Below are 17,571 nucleotides of genomic sequence, written 5' to 3'. Positions count from 1 at the left end.
TCTCTCTGCCTCTTCTTCTCCCTTCTGTGTAACTCTGACTTTCAAATAAATAAATAAATCTTTATTAAAAAATTAAAAAAAATAAAAAAAGAAATAGAGCAACTAGGACTTGAAGTGGCACCCATATGGGATGGTGGGGCTGCAGATGGCAGCTTATCCTGCTATACCACAATGCCAGCCCCCCTAAATCAAGTCTCAGTTTTATTATTATTAGTAATTACTTATTTTTAGATATCCTTTTGGTATCTTGAGAATGTAAACTTCCTTTTGAATTCAGTATACTTTTGTTTAAATATGTATGTAGTTTCATGGTGGCAAATTCTTACCTAATTTACCTCTTGTCTGCTTCCTTTCCCTGAATTGGAGAAGTCTTACCATGGATAATTGGGAGTAAGTATTTAGTTTGAGACTTTTGTAGATGTCCAATAGGTTATGTAACTGATGCACCGATGAGTGTGAAATTCTTCTTTTCTCTCTTCTCTGTTTTCCATTAAGAAATAGTATGATATAAAGCCTTTGAATAGATTACATTTGTGAAGATGAATGTGATCATTCCATCAGTTTAATGTCCAAAAGTAGGCATTACTGGTTGAAAGCTTTATGTATTTAGATTTATGATACATGCAATCAAATTACTTTCTGCAAAGAGTATCCTAATTCCCATTCTTTCTGGCAGGTTGCCTGCTTCCTAGTACCTTAACTCATACTGTGAGTTTCCAGTCTTTAATCTTAGCTAATTTGTGGGTGAACCATAACGTTGTTTTTATTTGCATTTTCTTAGTTTTTAATGAGCTTCAACTTTCTTCAACAGAACTTAAGAGCCGAATTGGTCTTTATTTTATGTATCATGTTTGTTCACTGCCTGTCTGGGGCCATTGCTTGTGATGCCACTGAAAATGTGGATTTTAAATATGGATAGTCACTAGATGTCACTAGACTCCCATTTTGCTGGGTTTGTTATGGAAGTATTCTTGTTAGGCACAGACTGTATAACAGCAACTGATAAAGTTTTGACATTCCTTTGCACAGTGGAAATATTTATATTGAAGAAATAGGAAATAAAGATCTGCTTGCCTCCCACCTCAGTTCTCTTGAACAAAGTTGATCATAAAAGTTTTGTTTTTTTCCTTTGAGAGAGATCTTCCATCTACTGTTTCATTCACTCCAAGTGCCCACAACAGCCAGGCCTAGACCAAGCAAAAGCCAGGAGCCTGGAACTCAATCCAGGTCTCCCAGGTGAACTATTGCCTGCCATCTCTCATAGTCTGTACAAGCAGGAAGCTGGAGTCAGGAGCTAGAATTGAGTGTTGAACCCAGGCATTCTGATACAGGTTGTTCTGCTTCCTGCTGACACATCCTGGGAGGTAGATGATGACTCGAGGGCCTGGACCTCAGGCACCCACGTGGCAGACCCCCAACCCTGGCTATTGCAGGCATTTGGGGAAAAAGATAGGATGGAGGATTAATATCGATCTCTCTCTGTCTCTCATTCTGCCTTTCAAATAGATGAAATTTCTTTTAAAAAGGCAAAGCAACACACCAGTTAGTACATCAGCCCAAAACCAGAAGATAAATCTGTTCAAACAGCATAGTTTTACTGAATCACGTTCTAAGATGAGAATAATCTGTTTCGTGACCATTCTCAACTCATGATTCTTTGAGGCATGAGTAAGGCAGGAGCTCTTCATCATGTGAATCAGCTCTCACAGGGTTCTGTGTGTGTAGGCCGCAGGATCTCACTGGTGTTCGTTTGCGAAAATGAGCCAAGATACTTGTCTTCCTGACTTGTTTCCCCTGGAAAATGTGGTTATTTTCCCTAAAATCTATGGTAATGAGTTTAGCATTATTTTTAAATAGATTAACAATTGAATATTTAAAGATTGCTTGGTTTTAATTTCTGCCACCATCAATAACTACGACTCCTAGACAAGGTTTTGAGATCCTCACTTTTTTTAAGAGCCTGAAGAGGTTTCCTGTTCGTGAAGTTTGAGAAGTATTGCTTTCAAGTTTGCTTTGTTGATTTGTTGCCATGTTTCCCTGATGGCCACTGTACCCAGGTCTATGCCTGCAACTCTGGGTCTCCAGTTTCCCTCAGCTTCCACCTGAGGGAGTCCCTCCACAAAGCCTGCCCTGCTCCCACAGCATGTCTATGCCACACCCTCACCCTGGGCTTGAACAGATGATGGCTGAGGCAATGTTGGACAACATTAAGAAATAGAGAAAGTAACTGAAGGGATCTAGATTTTAAATAGTGGCTGAGGTCCAGAGGTGTCCACTTGGCAGAGCTGCTCTTTCCAGCTCAGCACGTGATGTGTGAGTAGGTAAATAACGTTTGCAACACCGCTTTGCTGCCATAGCTTTCTCCCTCAGGCTGTGCAGCATTTGACAGTGCTTAGAAGACAGAAAAGGCAGGGGCCCTCAGGCCCATTCCACAGTGTATTGGCATCCCAGCGCTGGCCATAGTCACTTGATAATGTTTATGAGAGAGCACAGCAGACTTGTGGAATCTGATAAATTATTCAAAAAGGGTCACCATACCCTGACATTTGCTCCTAATACATTCAGGATGGAGTTGGTCAGCCTTTTAGTGGCAAGTTCAGAGGTCCAGTGGCAGGGCTATAATTGTTGGTAGAGGAGCTCCAGGGAATCGGTGTAGCCAAGGTGGAGGGAATGGGGCCCTTGGGAAGGGGCTTGAGGGAATTGAGATGTTTTCAGGAACCTTCAGTGCTTTAGATGGTTTTTAAAAGGAATGCTTCTTAGAACTTGGTCATCTGGAAATTTATTGCCTTAAAACTGTGCCAATCTGGTTCTTCTCTAGAAAATTTTTATGCCGTCATGGTGTGTGCATCCTCTAGTTTGAAGATCAACAAAGCTGAACATAGTAATGGGGTCCCTCCCAGGAAAGCAGGGTAGGGACATAGTTGCATTACAGAGGCTGATAGAAAGTAAAAGGGCTGTTTAGTGTCTAGTACATGCACTGTGGAAAAGAGAGCTGGTTAGCATCAGAATGATTCGCTGGCCAAAGGTGAATCGTGTCTCTGGGTGTCCAGGCCTTTCCTTTTGTTATTTGCTGCTATTTATTATTTGCCCTTACCTCGCATACAGTTATTTTGCTTCTCCCTCCTAAAGGCCTGCTTCAGATCGCTTGTCTCTTCTGACAGCTTTCTGAGGAATAGCTCGTGTATTGCAAAGACAGGCTCTGGGGCCTGCAGCATGCGCTCAAACCCGGGCTGGCCGCCTCCTGCAGCAGCTGAGCCTGATTGTTGTTCCAGTGCCTGGACCACAGCAGTTGCTACCGCTTACACCCCAGTTGGATTGCATCTTGGTTATCTGTGCTTGGGGAGTGCCATTATCCCGGCTTCCGAGTCCCCACCTGTGTTGTCCGGGTGCCCCAGAGAGGGACGTGTCTGGAACAGATGCTTCATTGAGTCTTACTTCTCCTCCATGCCCAACAGTCTCATCCTCCTGGGAGAATAGCAGGTGCCTGCTGAACGACAGTGACTGGGCTTGGGGAACTGGGGGTGACACTGGGGGTTGGGTGAGGAGCAGGGTTGTCCTGAGGAAGGGATGGAGACTGTGATCTCTGCAATCCCAGCAGTTGTGCGGTGGGAGGTGCTGCAGTGCACTGGCTCTCTGGGAGCAGGCAGCCCGCAGAGAAGGGGGCCCCCAAGATCCCACTACCTCTGAAGTAGCAGCCTTTGGAGAAGGCAGGTTAAAATGTTGGCTCTGTTTTTAGGGACATTTTTTCACGCACTTCTCTTTTTGACCACTGGGTGGGGGGACAATATCAACATTAACATTTCAGCAGAAAAGTGGAAGTCTAACTGGGAACATTTTTGGTCCATTCAGTAGATTCTGATTGTGTGCCTGGCAAGTACCTGTTTTGATGCAGCAGCTTTAGGACTTAGAGCAGCTAGAGCAGATTAGATCACCCTCATTTAGTGCCTCTCCCTTGTGAAAAGTAGCAGACTGAGCTCACATGAGTCTGCATCTGTTCATTCTCTGTTCTGATAAGGAAGTTTCCCGAAAGGACAGAAAGTCTCTTCTACAGCAGACACAAATTTGACTCTATTGAGTCCAGTCTTTCCCAGGCTGCTAAAGGACCGAAGTGGTTTTGTGGACTTTGGTCCTCTGAGCTGCCCGTTCCTCGGCTGCTAAGTTAGAGAAGCTGGAAGGGCGACCCCACGAGGATCAGCTGCACCTTCTCTGGGCAGGGTGACCTTTGGCTTCATGGTGACACCAGTCTAGTGCTGCACAGATGCTAATGCCAGGGTCCAGCCTCTGCAGGTGCATCCCAGACACCCCTTGAGCTATTTTGTTACCTGTGAAGAGATAAGTTAGGGGTCATTGTGCCTGAGTAAGGAGAGTCTGGCAAAAACTGTTCAGGGTTAAAATTGGTAAATATGGGCCCCCTTTAAAAAGGCGCTCCTATTAAGGCACTCTCCCATTTCTGGCCTTCCTGCCACTTTCCAGTCTGTTTTAGCTCAGGGTGCTGCTCACTCATTACCTTGGGCTTTCTGCAGTCTTAGGCGACTGATGTTTTTAACCAGCTCTATAATAAAGATACAGTTTAACTAAAATGTACCCATTTTAGAAGTTGGCTGTGTCTCTTGCGGCGCCGGCACACCGGGTTCTAGTCCCGGTCGGGGCGCCGGATTCTGTCCCGGTTGCCCCTCTTCCAGGCCAGCTCTCTGCTATGGCCAGGGAGTGCAGTGGAGGATGGCCCAGGTGCTTGGGCCCTGCACCCCATGGGAGACCAGGAAAAGCACCTGGCTCCTGGCTCCTGCCATCGGATCAGCGCGGTGCGCCGGCTGCAGCGGCGGCCATTGGAGGGTGAACCAACGGCAAAGGAAGACCTTTCTCTCTGTCTCTCTCTCACTGTCCACTCTGCCTGTCAAAAAAAAAAAAAAAAAAAAAAAAAAAGAAGTTGGCTGTGTCTGTCTGCAGCCAGGCTCCCTGCCCCTACTCTGCCCCAGGGCCCATGCTGCTCCAGTTTCTGTCACCAGAGCTTAGTTTCATAGAGTTGGAATCACTCAGCACTGTTTTGTAGCTGGCTTCTTTTCACTTTGGGTGGCATTTTTGAGATTCTGCCATGTTGTGTTTCCGTCATCTCACTGCTTTTCATAGCTGAGGAGTAATCTGTTGTATGCATATACCACAGTGTGTCTGTCTACTCACAAGTGATGGACATTTGGGCAATTTCCAGCTTTTGATTATTATGAGTAAAGTTGCCATGGACGTCATGTTTGTGACTTTGTGTGTTTTCCTTTCTCTAGTGCTGTTACTCAGACTTTTCCATGGTGTTGTGTTGTTTATGTTCCCACCAGTGGTGCCTGTGCTCCAGAAGCTCCACATCTTCACTTGGAACCTGTTTTTTGAGTTTTAGCCGTTTGAGCACATAGTTAGTAGTGTTTGTTTGTAACTGTTTAAAGACCTAATTCGCACACCACACAGTATGCCTATTTTTACTTCAGGTGTACAGTTCAGTGTTTTAAAAAATATTCATGAGTTGTGCTCCCACAATTTTTAAACATTTTCATCAAAATGTTTAAAATGAAACCTCATGTCCTTTAGCCCAGTCCTCCCTGTGTCCCCAACCCAAGGTAACCACTAATCTACTTTATGCCTATGGGCTTGCTGTGCTGTGTGCTTCATGTTAAAGTCTTGAATACTCAGTCTTTGTACCTGATTTCTTTTTGTTAGCAAGATCGCATTCATGTGGTGGCATATACCAGAACTTCATTCCTGTTTTTTTAAAAAAGAATTATCTATTTACTTGAAAGGGGGAGTTACAGAGAGGCACAGGCAGAGAGAGAGATATTCCATCCCCTGCTTGACTGCCCAAATGGCCACAATGGTGAGAGCTACGCCGATCTGAAGCCAGGAGCCAGGATCTTCTTCCAGGTCTCCCATGCCGGTGCAGGAACCCAAGGACTTGGGCCATCTTCTGCTTTCCCAGGCTATAGCAGAGAGCTGGATCAGAAATGGAGCAGCCAGGTCTCAAACCGGTGTCTGCTGGCACTGCGGACAGCAGCTTTACCAGCTACACCACAGCACCAGCCCCTCATTTCTTTTTATGCTCAAGAAATGTTCCATTGTCACAAGAGAAAAGGACCAAAGGTTGCGAGCCACACAGTGGAAGATAATGAGTACCTAAACCCAGAGGTCGTTCCTTCCCATACATGTGGGGTTTCTGTGGTTGTTGACAACTCTGTGTTTCTAGACACTGTGGCCCGTGCCCTTCTGGTGGGGAAGGGGAACTTGGTTTTAACCAACCCCCCTCAGGTACCCCATTTCCCATATACATGTCTCTGCTGTCTGCTGTGTGCACAAGCACACTCATGCAGTCTTTTTCTACTTTTTGTTCCAGTGTACATGATACACTTTGGGCAAATCCTTAGTTGTGTTTTCTGAATAAATAAAGTACGCTTCATGTAAGGCTTCCTGTTTTCCTTGATGTTGGCCATAAGTAGAGCTTCTCAGGTTCCAGCCATTTAAACTGACCAGTGCCTCTCCTGTGATGGTGAGCAGGGCCAGCAGGTACTGCCCCAGGAGTGTCCCTGCCACTTCCCAGCTGTGAGCAGCTCAGCTCAGCTCCTGTGGCTTTCCTGTCCCTAGAGCTGTAGATGCAGCTGGAGGGGGATCTATCTGGTCCCTGCCCCCACCTCCCATGAAAAGGCTGGTTTCCTTTTTATTTGTTTGCTTTTCATTTCCCCAGACAGTGTTTATCTACTCTTTATTTTTGTTGGTTTATATCTTTTTATTTTCCTTTACTGTCCTTTTATTGGGGTTTTGAGGGTTAAGAGGAAGCATGTGCTCCTTGATTGAACTCTGCATTTTTGTTTCCTTGATATTTCTCATTAAGGATCCCCACACACATACCCCTCACCCTGTTCCCAGTCCCCGCTGCCTCTGCTGCAGTCTTTATCAACCTCAGTCACTGCAGTAGCCCAGCTAGTCTCCTGGAACCAGTCCTGCAGGCGACCTGTCTGTGCCCTCCCTTGAACATTTCCTGACATCCTGGAGTCCACACAGTGAGGTTCAAGCTGATAAACTTGGTCATATGACCCATCAGGACAGCCTGAATCCTTATTGTTGCCGGTCTCATGCTCATTCATTCTCTGAGCTGCACAAGCCATGCACGTTTGCCCAGGACCGTTATCTGCTTTCCACCTGTGTGTCTGCAGATGGTTGGTTTCTGCCCTCCACTGCACAGCCTCATCAGCAGAATTGAGCCTGAGGGCTGGCTCTGGATTGGCGTCCTAACATCTGTTACGCTCTGCTTTGCTCCTGTCCACCTGGTTTGTGCTTCTGGTGACAGTTCAGGCACTGTTTTCATTTCTCTTCCTCCCTCCCTCCCTCCCTCCCTCTCTCTCTCTCTCTCTCTCTCTCTTTCTTTCTTTCTTTCACTGACAGTAATAAGGGATAGCATTTATTGAAAGCTTTTTGAGAGCAAGGTACTTTTTTTTTTTTTTTTTTTTTGACAGAGTGGATAGTGAGAGAGAGACAGAGAGAAAGGTCTTCCTTTTGCCGCTGGTTCACCCTCTAGTGGCCGCCATGGCTGGTGTGCTGCGGCCGGCGCACCGCACTGATCCAAAGCCAGGAGCCAGGTGCTTCTCCTGGTCTCCCATGGGGTGCAGGGCCCAAGCACTTGGACCATCCTCCACTGCACTCCCGGGCGACAGCAGAGAGCTGGCCTGGAAGAGGGGCAACCGGGAAAGAATCCGGCACCCCGACCAGGACTAGAACCCGGTGTGCCAGCGCCGCTAGGTAGAGGATTAGCCTATTGAGCTGTGGCGCCAGCGCAAGGTACTATTTTAAGCACTTATATTTACTAAAACTTAGTTTTTGGGGCCAGCACTGTGGTGTAGTGGGTAAAGCCACTGACTGCAGGGCCGGCATCCCATATGGGTGCCAGTTCAAGTCCCAGCTGCTCCTCTTCTGATCTAACTTTCTGCTATGGCCTCAGAAAGCAGTTGAAGATGGCTCAAGTGCTTGGGCCACTGTGACCATGTGGGAGACCTGGAAGGAGCTCCTGGATTCGAATCGACCCAGCTCTAGCAGTTGTGGCCATCTGGGGAATGAACCAGCAAATGGAAGACTCTCCTCTCTCCCTCTCCCTCTCTTTCTCTCTGCCTCTCTGTAACTGTGCCTTTCAAATAAATAAATAAATCTTACAAAAAAAAAAAACACACACACACAAAACTTAGTTATTCCTAACAACTATCCTTGGAGGCATATACTGTTAATTATAAAAGGGAAAACTGAGTCACAGGGAATTTAAATAACTTACCCAAGGTTACACACCCTGGAAGAGGCAGAGTTGCAGTTTGAGTATGGCAGCCTGGACACAGAGCTGCGCTCTTATCTTCCTCACAAATCTATATCAGCTGGGATCTCAGAGTCAAACCTGGCTTATCCTAAGTTGAATTCCTATTTATTTATTTACTTTCCTCAGAAACCTTTAATTTAAGGAATACAAACTGCATGCTTTTCATAAATATAACTTTAGGAATATCATGATTCTTCCCACCATACCCACCCTCCCACCACACAATCCAGCCCTCCTCCTCCTCCTCTCTCCTAATCCCATTCTTATTTTTACTAAGATCTATTTTCAATTAACTTTATACATGCTATTAACTCTATACTAAGTAAAGAGTTCAACAAACTGTTTGAAAGACAACTGTTTCTCAGTAGTTGAGACAGGCTGTTCAAAGTTACTGCATCTCAAAAGTGTCAATTTCACTTCTATAGATTACCTTTTAGGTGCTCTATTAGTTACCACAAATCAGGGAGAACATATGGTATTTGTCATTTTGGGACTGGCTTATTTCACTAAATATGATGTTTTCCAGTTTCATGGATTTTGTTGCAAATGACAGGATTTCATTTTTAAGTGCAGTGTAGTATTCCATGGTGTATAAATCCCATAATTTCTTTATCCAGTTTTCTGACAGGCGTTTGGGTTGATTCCATGTCTTAGCTATTGTGAAGTGAGCTACAATAAACATGGGGTACAGATAACTCTTTCATATGCTGATTTCATTTCCCTTGGGAAAATTCCCAAGAGTAGGAAGGCTGGGTCATATGATAGGTCTATCTTTCAGATTTCTGAAGTATCTCCATACTGTCTTCCCCAGTAGCTATACCAGTTTACATTCCACCAACAGTGGATTAGGGTACCTTTTTCCCCTCATCATCGTCAGCATCTGTTGTTTGTTGATTTCTATATGAGAGCCATTCTAATTGGGGTAAGATGAAACCTCATTCTGGTTTTGATTTGCATTTTCCTGATGGCTGATGATCCTGAGTATTTTTTCATATGTCTGTTGGCCATTTGGATTTCCTCTTTTGAAAAATGCCTGTTTATGGCTGGCGCCGTGGCTCAATAGGCTAATTCTCCACCTGTGGAGCCGGCACACCAGGTTCTAGTCCAGGTCAGGGTGCTGGATTCTGTCCCGGTTGTCCCTCTTCCAGTCCAGCTTTCTGCTGTGGCCCAGGAGTGCAGTGGAGGATGGCCCAGGTTCTTGGGCCCTGTACCCCATGGGAGACCAGGAGAAGCACCTGGCTCCTGGCTTTGGATCAGCGCAGTGCACTGGCCGCAGTGTGCTGCTGGAGCGGCCATTGAGGGGTGAACCAACGGAAAAGGAAGACCTTTCTCTCTGTTCTCTCTGTCTCTCTCTCTCACCGTCCACTCTGCCTGTCCAAAAAAAAAAAAAAAAAATGCTTGTTTAGTCCTTTGCCCATTTTAAAATCTTTTCTTTATGTTTCCTGTGGAGAGCTTGACTACAGTGTGTTGTGGTGAAGATCTTTTCTGTTCATGTCTATTAGCAGTTCTCTGTGCTTCCTGAACTTGGAGGTCCCTTTCTTTCTCCAAATTAGGGAAGTTTTCTATAATTATTGAACTAAAAAGGCCTTCTAATCCATTCTCTCGTTCCACTCCTTCAGGAACTGCTAACACTAGTTTGTTGGGTCGTTTGATAGTATCCCGTAAATCTCTGACACTGATTTTAGTTTTCTTATTTCTTCTTTTTTATTTTTATTTTTTTGTCTGTAACATTTCCAGAGATTTGTCTTCTAACTTGGATATTCTTTTTTCTGCCTGAGTCTGTTCTTCAGACTTTCCATCATATTTTTTATTTGTTCTATTGAATTCTTCACTTCTGATATTTTTTGTTATGATTTCTCTTTAAAATCTCAATTTTGTAGGCGGAATTTTCATTCATGTCATGTACGGACTTCTTTGGTTCATGAATTTGCTTCTGATTACTTCTAAGTAGTCCTACAATCACTTTTTTAAATTCTGATTCTGGCATTTTGTCAATCTCTTCATCTTCATGTTCTGATATTGAAGTGTTGTCTTCTTTTGAGGGCATCATGTTGTCTTCCTTCTTCTTGTTTCCTGAATTGCTGCATTTATTAATAGGCATTTGTGGTTATACTTGTTGGTTTTTGTCTTTTCCTCTGTGATGCCTTTTATCTTCTAACTGTGCTTCTGTGGCTTAGTAGAGTATCCACTATTTCAGTGAATACCCAGAGGGTGTGGTCTGGGAGCTTTGTTTAGTGCTCCAGTGTGAGGGCAGTGTTTAAGATGACACCCAAGTTGGGTGTAGTAAATCTCTCTTTTTTTAATCAGAGGAGAGATCAGTTCTGCTATGTTGGTATAATCTTACACTCACCTCCTCTTCAAGGAGACGGATGCCTGGATGCAAGCTCTAGTGAGTACAATTTTCATCCATGCTACTACAATACTACAAGAACTACACAAAGGATCTGTGCAGTCTTTAGTGTGAATATGGATCTTGCCACAGTGACCCTCACAGGGAATCTGGGAGCCCTGAGCATGTGGAGCTGCCCACAGTCACTGTCCAAAGTACTAGCCACACAACGTGCCCTCCCATGCAGCCACAGTGTTTTCCCAGTCCCAGCATACAAGGCTCTCACAGTCTCGAGCTCCCAGCCAGACTCAGGTGTATCCTCTCGGCTGGTTGTTTGGTGCACTGATACAAGGTACGTCCAAAATGGTGTCCATGCTGAGTGTTTGGGGAGAGGGAAATGTGTCCCCTTTTCTTCCCTCTAGGTTGGCAGGTACACTTTCTCCCACAGGGCTCCAAGCCAGACTCCTACCAGGCTCTTCCCACTGCTTTATCACCAGTGGTGTGGGCTGCTGCAGTCTGGCTTCACTTCACTTCAAAGCTGGTGCTGAGGTTCTCTGCTGAGTTGTGGGCATCCACACCCTCCACGTTGATATACAGTGTCCCTCTAATTTGTGTGGTGTTTCCTCTGCCATTTTCTCCCTAACTCTTCCCTGAGACTACGTTCTCTCCACTTTATTTTAACTATCTTCCCCTAGACTACAACAGCAAGCTCCCTCCCTATTCTGTTATCTTGACTTGAATCCCCACACTGTTTTCTTTTTAACATTTTTTTAAGTTTCTTAAATGTCTGACTTAGAAGAATACAGTTGCATTCTCGTACCTGATTCTGCATTCAATTTATTGGGAAAACACATGACATTTAGTGAAAATTAATGAGAAGTGAAAACAGAAAATGATCTGTAGTTGTGACATTGGATACCCTCAGAGGTATCCGGGATACCAGGTGTTTCATGACCATACTGTGGAAATGTTCTTTTTTATTTCACTGTAGTTGTTGATTTTTTTCAGATATATATTTGTACATTAAATATTGACCAGTGATCATCTTACGAAAGCTAGCTCAGCTGTGATTCAGGTTATGTTATAAAAAACTTAAATCTGTGGGTGAGGTTATTCTGTGAACACGAGAGTGATCGAAGGCTTATGAGCTGGGTTGGCCAGAGATGAGACGTATGTTTTAATATTAGTATTTCCATTATACATGAATGAGAAGAGAAATTACAGGACAGAGGTCATTCAGAAAATTACTGAAATTGGTTGGATTCCAGTGACTACATGTAACAGTACCTGCTTGTACCTTATATCATGTACTCATAATTTGGAAGCCTGTTACAAGCCTGAACTTGTTTTGTAGAATTGTACTTCCCTTACCTGCCTCTTGCTTCTACTCTTAAATACCTTAAAAAATACGAATAGAAAAGATTTTGGGAAATTTAAATTTTATTGGCTTCTTTGATCCTAAGATACTTATTTTCAAAGAAATTTCTACAAAAATAACCTAAGTATGGATTTCTTAAATGACTAACCTATGTACATGTGAATTAGTTCTATGTGAATATAATAAGAACCAATGTTCATCTTAACTGCACAGATGCAGGACAGCTGGAGCACACATTGATGAGTCATTATTCCCTGCAGCCAATACCAGTGAGCACTTACCAAGTCTGATTAAGAAAAAGGTAAGTGTGTGATTTCAATCTGGACTGTGGTGGTTATGACTTTATTCAATCTTATTCTTTTATTCCTGAGAGAAAAAACTTCTAGAAATATATTTAGAAGTTGTGTTGAGTTTGCTATTGATGGTATTCTTTTGCACACAGCCTTTTTTGATGAATTACAGACATTATTTTATCCTATGAGTCCTTTGATATAATTTGTAAGAAATGGAAGCAGCTGGGGCTGCCACTGTGGTGTAGCGGATAAAGCCGCCACCTGCAATGCCGACATTCCATATGGACAATGGTTTGAGTACCGGCTGCTCCACTTCCAATCCAGCTCTCTGCTATTGCCTGGGAAAGCAATAGAAGATGGTCCAGGTCCTTGGGCCCCTGCACCCGCGTGGGAGACCTGGAAGAAGCTCCTCACTCCTGGCTTTGGATCGGCGCAGCTCAGGCTGTTGCAGCCAATTGGAGAGTGAACTAGCAGATAGAAGACCTCCCCCCCTCCCCTTTCTCTTCTTCTCTCTGTGTGTAACCCTGATTTTCAAATAAATAAATAAATCTTAAAAAGAGAGAAAAAAAGACATGGAAACAGCTGTGGTTGCCCACAGGCCAACTTCAAGTTGCCAAGGGTCTGGCTGTTGTACCAGAGCTTTGGTAGTAATCTGGAATCCAGCTTGCTGTGTGCAGTAAGCTGTCTTCCTGCTGCTTCGCTGGATCACCTGAGAGGTGCAGAGTGATCTGCCCAAGTGCAAAGAATCTGGTTCTTTTTGTTTGTTTTATTTATTATTTTTTTAAGATTTATTTATTTGAAAGTCAGAGTTACAGAGAGAGGAGAGACAGAGAGAAATCTTCCATCTGCTATTTACTCTCCAAATGACCACATGACTGGGGTTGGGCCAGCCCAAAACCAGGAGCCTGGAGCTTCTTCCGGATCTCTCATGTGGGTGCAGGGCCCAAGCACTTTGGGTGATCTGCCACTTTCCTAGGTACACTAGTAAGGAACTGGATTGGAAATGGGGCAGCCGGGTCTCGAACCAGCACCCATATGGGATACTGGTGCTGTAGGTGGCAGCTTAACTTGCTGCGCCACAGCGCCAGCCCTGAGAATCTGGTTTACAAATAAAGTGAAGTAACTGCTTTCATCTGAGGTCTCATTCACATTTCCAACTTTTTGTGAATTCTGTATTTGAGGTTAAGCTGGTCTACTACCACACTTCGAAACCATTTTATCTTCACATGATAATAATCCACTAGATATGATGAATTCCTCCTAAATGAATTAGGTGAACAAGAACTGCGCATTTCCCATAAATTAAAGGGGAAGCAGTTGTGAGCTTCTCTTCATTGTCTGAATACAGTGAGTGTTCCTACTCCATCAGATTTTTTTTTTTGAAATTCAAACATCGAATAGACATTTAATGATATTTCAGAATCATTGGTAACTGGAGGGTATTATAAGTTTTGTGTCTGTGTTCTGAAAAGCCCTAATCTTAGACACATTCTGAAATATTTACCAAAGAAATAGCCTGATCCCTGAATTCTGCTTCAAAACAACACAGGAAGTGTTGTGACTGCTCAGGCATACTGTGTACAGGGGGCTTCTGGGCACTCTTCTGGCACTGTTACCTGTGTTTGAAATTCCTCCTAGTCCAAAGCAGAGAAAGGGACTGGGCAAAGCCTGACTTCTGTTTCCCCTTTCCAGTCCCCCACCTACTTCATCCCCAAGGCCTACCCCACGACTTGAGGGATCCTTTAAGTCTGCTCCCCAGCTCCCCACAAAACAATGCCAGATGAGGTCCGGGCCATGGAAGATGTTTATGGGGGGTGGGTCTCACCTGCAGCGTCCTGCTCCTCAGTGGCTCAGCGACTTGCTGCCCTTGAGCATGTGGCGAAGGATGCGGCCTGCTTGCTCAGGCACTGGACACAGACATGCTTGTGTGTGCGTGCGTTTGATGTTGCTCAGCTGGTGCGCATTCCCAGGTGCCTTGCCCTGGGCCTGCTGTGGGGCGAGGAGTCCCCAGAATCCTGGTAGTCCAACCAGAACCCAGAGTGGAACCCCGTGCTACCTGGAGTGCTGTCAACCTCCTGGCGGGGCCTATGAGAAACCTGACCAACCTTGGCCAGCACAGTGATGGACATCCACCAAATTTCATCTCTGACTAGTGCCCTGGCAGACTTTGCTCAGTCTCCACCCAGGCCTTGTCATCTGACCACAGGGAGAAAAGAGTTCAGCAGAGCTGTGGCAGGATGAAACGAAGTGTTACAGAAACACATGAGCAATCCACATTGTTTTTAAAGCAGTCAGTAAACAGAGATAACAATCTGTCTTGATTCTGTTTTCCCTCAAAATAAGCCATTTCCATTTAATGGGTCTCTTTCCAGGTGGAATGTCTGATACCTGTGTGTTTTTTTGGGGACTTGCTTTTTCTTCCCCACTCAACAGTAGACTTTTATTCATGTCCTGTTGGGGGGTGTAAGTACCTACTCATTTTTTCTATGTTGTGTTGTATAGCATGATGTGCCTTCCTGTACTCCTACGTTAACAGTTATTGCTGAGTACGTTCGTGACCTGTTCAACTAGTTGGATATCTGGAAATGAAAGTACCAGGTCAGAACACGCACATTCTGGTCATGAGTGGTGTGTAAGAGTGCCTGTTTCATGACGCTCTGACCAGTGCTAGATCTTACCAGTCCTTTTACTTTTTCCTGATCCGAAGCATAAATAATGCCAGTTGTATACTTCCACTTTAGTCTTTATTTACTCGTGTCTAAAAACGTTCGCTTTCCTCTCCTTTCCCAAATGCAGCTTCAAGTTAAGCATGACTTGAGATGTTGTTAATTTGAGTTCTTGGAGGAGATTCTTTGGCTGTCTCCCCCTCACTCTTTTTTTTTTTTTTTTTTTTTTTTTGACAGGCAGAGTGGACAGTGAGAGAGAGAGAGAAGGGTCTTTCTTTTTCCATTGGTTCACCCCCCAATGGCCGCTCCGGCTCGTGCGCTGCAGCTGGCGCACTGTGCTGATCCAAAGCCAGGAGCCAGGTGCTTCCTCCTGGTCTCCCATGCGGGTGCAGGGCCCAAGTACTTAGGCCATCCTCCACTGCACTCCTGGGCCACAGCAGAAAGCTGGACTGGAAAAGGGGCAACCGGGACAGAATCTGGTGCCCCGACTGGGACTAGAACCCAGGGTGCTAGCACCGCAGGTGGAGGATTAGCCTAGTGAGCCGCGGCGCCGGCTCCCCCTCATTCTTTCTAAAGGCAGCCAGCCTCATAGCTTGCTTGCTGCTCCCCAGTCAAACCATGCTTGTTTCTGTTTTAGAGCCATTGCATTGTTTGTCTCCTCTGAATGATTCGTGCTCCCCCAGAAGCCATCCCCATAGACTCATTTTCTAACTTCCCTGTGGCTTCGTGCAAATGTGCTTTGTCATTGAGACCTATGTGGACACCCTTGTATTTGCAATAGCAGCTCCTACCCCACCCCCAACTTGGGCCAGTTGTCCTGTCTCTCTTTTTCATTTTTATCTGTAGTACTTACTACCTCTCTTTAAAAATAATGTTTGTTTATCTTCACATACTTGAAAGGTAGAGATGCGCGCACGCGCACGCACACACACAGATCTTCCACCTTCTGGTTCACTTCCCAAATGTCTGCCACATCCAGAGCTGGGTTAGGCCTGAGCAGGAGCCCAGGACATTTCTCTTCCTAATGCAGTGCAAGAACAGTGGTGGTCAGAAGGCTTCATTTGCTAAGGAACCGGTGCTTCCAAATCTTCAGGATACCTTGGACCCGTATTGTCCTCTGCTAGCTGCATGGCCTCTTCACAGAGCCCACTGAGAAATCACTGATCTCACTGATACTGAATGGTGCTGACGCACCGTGCAAGATGTCTCCACACTCTAGCCCCATGATTACAAAGCAGCACTGTGAACTTGGTATATTTCATGTTGTACAGTTGAAATTAACCTCCCAGCACACCTGTGGCATATCATACATATTTATTATGATTGTTTCCCGATGTTCCTTACTAGAGTATATACCCCATTATGGCAGGGATGTTTCTGGGTTTCAAGACCAGTGCTTGTTAGTGAGTGAGTGACTGACTGATAGTGCAAGATCCTGAGTCAGGAAGACGAGGCACAGGCATCAGCCTTGCATTGCTAAAATAAAATCTTTCTTTAAGACTAGAACAAAAAAGTAAAACCAGGAACCCATATGAGCAGCTATGGAGTGTAGCTTCAACCTGGAAACTCAGAGAGAGAGCTTGGGCATAAGAGGGATAAAATTGGTACAGTTTCTGTGTGTGTGGAGTGAGGGCTGGGCTAGATTAGAAAGACTCTTCTGTGGCTATCACACTGGAGATTCATGTGTTTGTGTTTGAGGCAAAATTAAATGATTTTTTCCTTTGGTAATAATACAATAATTGCTTTTGTGTTTTATTACTATGCCATGATTTTGGAAGGAAGATGGTTTGACAGTAGCAAAAAATAGGAAGAAACTACGTCTGCTAAGAACTCTCATGAAACCCAAGAATGTTATGATCCTGAAAATGTCTGAGAAATAATATAATGTAGAATGTTTTATTCAGTCTTTTAAATTCTGTTCATTTTTTAAAATAGTTGTACAAAAATAAATATTGCCAATTCACAGATAGTGCAAGAAATAGAAAATTTTAGGGAGTTATTATTGGTATTATAAAAGATAACAAAAATATGTGGGAAAGGTTCCCCCCCATGTTAAATAGTTATAATATTTTCACTCATTTTTATGTCCCTTTTGTACAGCGCAAGTGTATGCAGCCCAAAGATTTTTTTCCCAAAACACCAGATAATGATAAAAGACTTCAAAAGAAATTTGACAAAATGGCTCAAGAACTACAGAGGCAAAAAACCACTCTAGGTAAGTCAAGAATTGTCGTAGAACCTTCTTCATGTGTGTCCATGTGTCTTGTTCCTGTGGTTTGCAGGATTGAGTAGCTAATGATGACTGCATGAGTTTTAGGCTAGGAAGAGAGCACAGAGTATGAGTGGAAGCTGAGACTCATGGCCCTAAGACAGTCTCACAGTGGAGCTCATCAGTCGTAGTCTTGATCATTTTTATGTTGATGGAACCTTTTATTTTTAGGAATGATTATAGAATAAAAGCAAGCTTTGACTAATAAACCTGACTGAAATAATTCCCCATGTATTTCTTCTTTTTTTAAAGCAGGAATTTTTAAAAAAATATATTTATTTATTTATTTGAATGTGAGACTTAC

General features: G+C 44.2%; 1 protein-coding gene across 19 annotated transcripts in view; it reads left to right on the top strand.

Annotated features, from left to right (window-relative positions):
- Positions 1 to 17,571, top strand: part of MCPH1 (microcephalin 1) — a 248,781-nt gene that overhangs the window by 17,097 nt on the left and 214,113 nt on the right. For 14 of the 19 annotated variants that reach the window (XR_011378483.1, XR_011378482.1, XR_011378485.1 and 11 more), the window contains 3 exons: positions 370 to 390; positions 12,253 to 12,340; positions 17,099 to 17,213. Coding sequence is in view for 14 of the 19 variants with exons in the window: in XM_070048125.1 (XP_069904226.1) it covers positions 370 to 390; positions 12,253 to 12,340; positions 17,099 to 17,213 (224 nt within the window). In the remaining 5 variants the exon portion in view is untranslated. The remainder of the gene's footprint in view (positions 1 to 369; positions 391 to 12,252; positions 12,341 to 17,098; positions 17,214 to 17,571) is intronic. The other 5 variants (XR_011378486.1, XM_051832685.2, XM_051832688.2 and 2 more) reach the window with 1 other exon arrangement.

Source organism: Oryctolagus cuniculus, chromosome 8 (genome assembly GCF_964237555.1).
Source record: "Oryctolagus cuniculus chromosome 8, mOryCun1.1, whole genome shotgun sequence".
Classification (NCBI taxonomy): Eukaryota; Metazoa; Chordata; class Mammalia; order Lagomorpha; family Leporidae; genus Oryctolagus; species Oryctolagus cuniculus.
The sequence above is the reverse complement of the archived record's forward strand: the minus strand, read 5'-3'. Positions and strand labels throughout refer to the sequence as shown.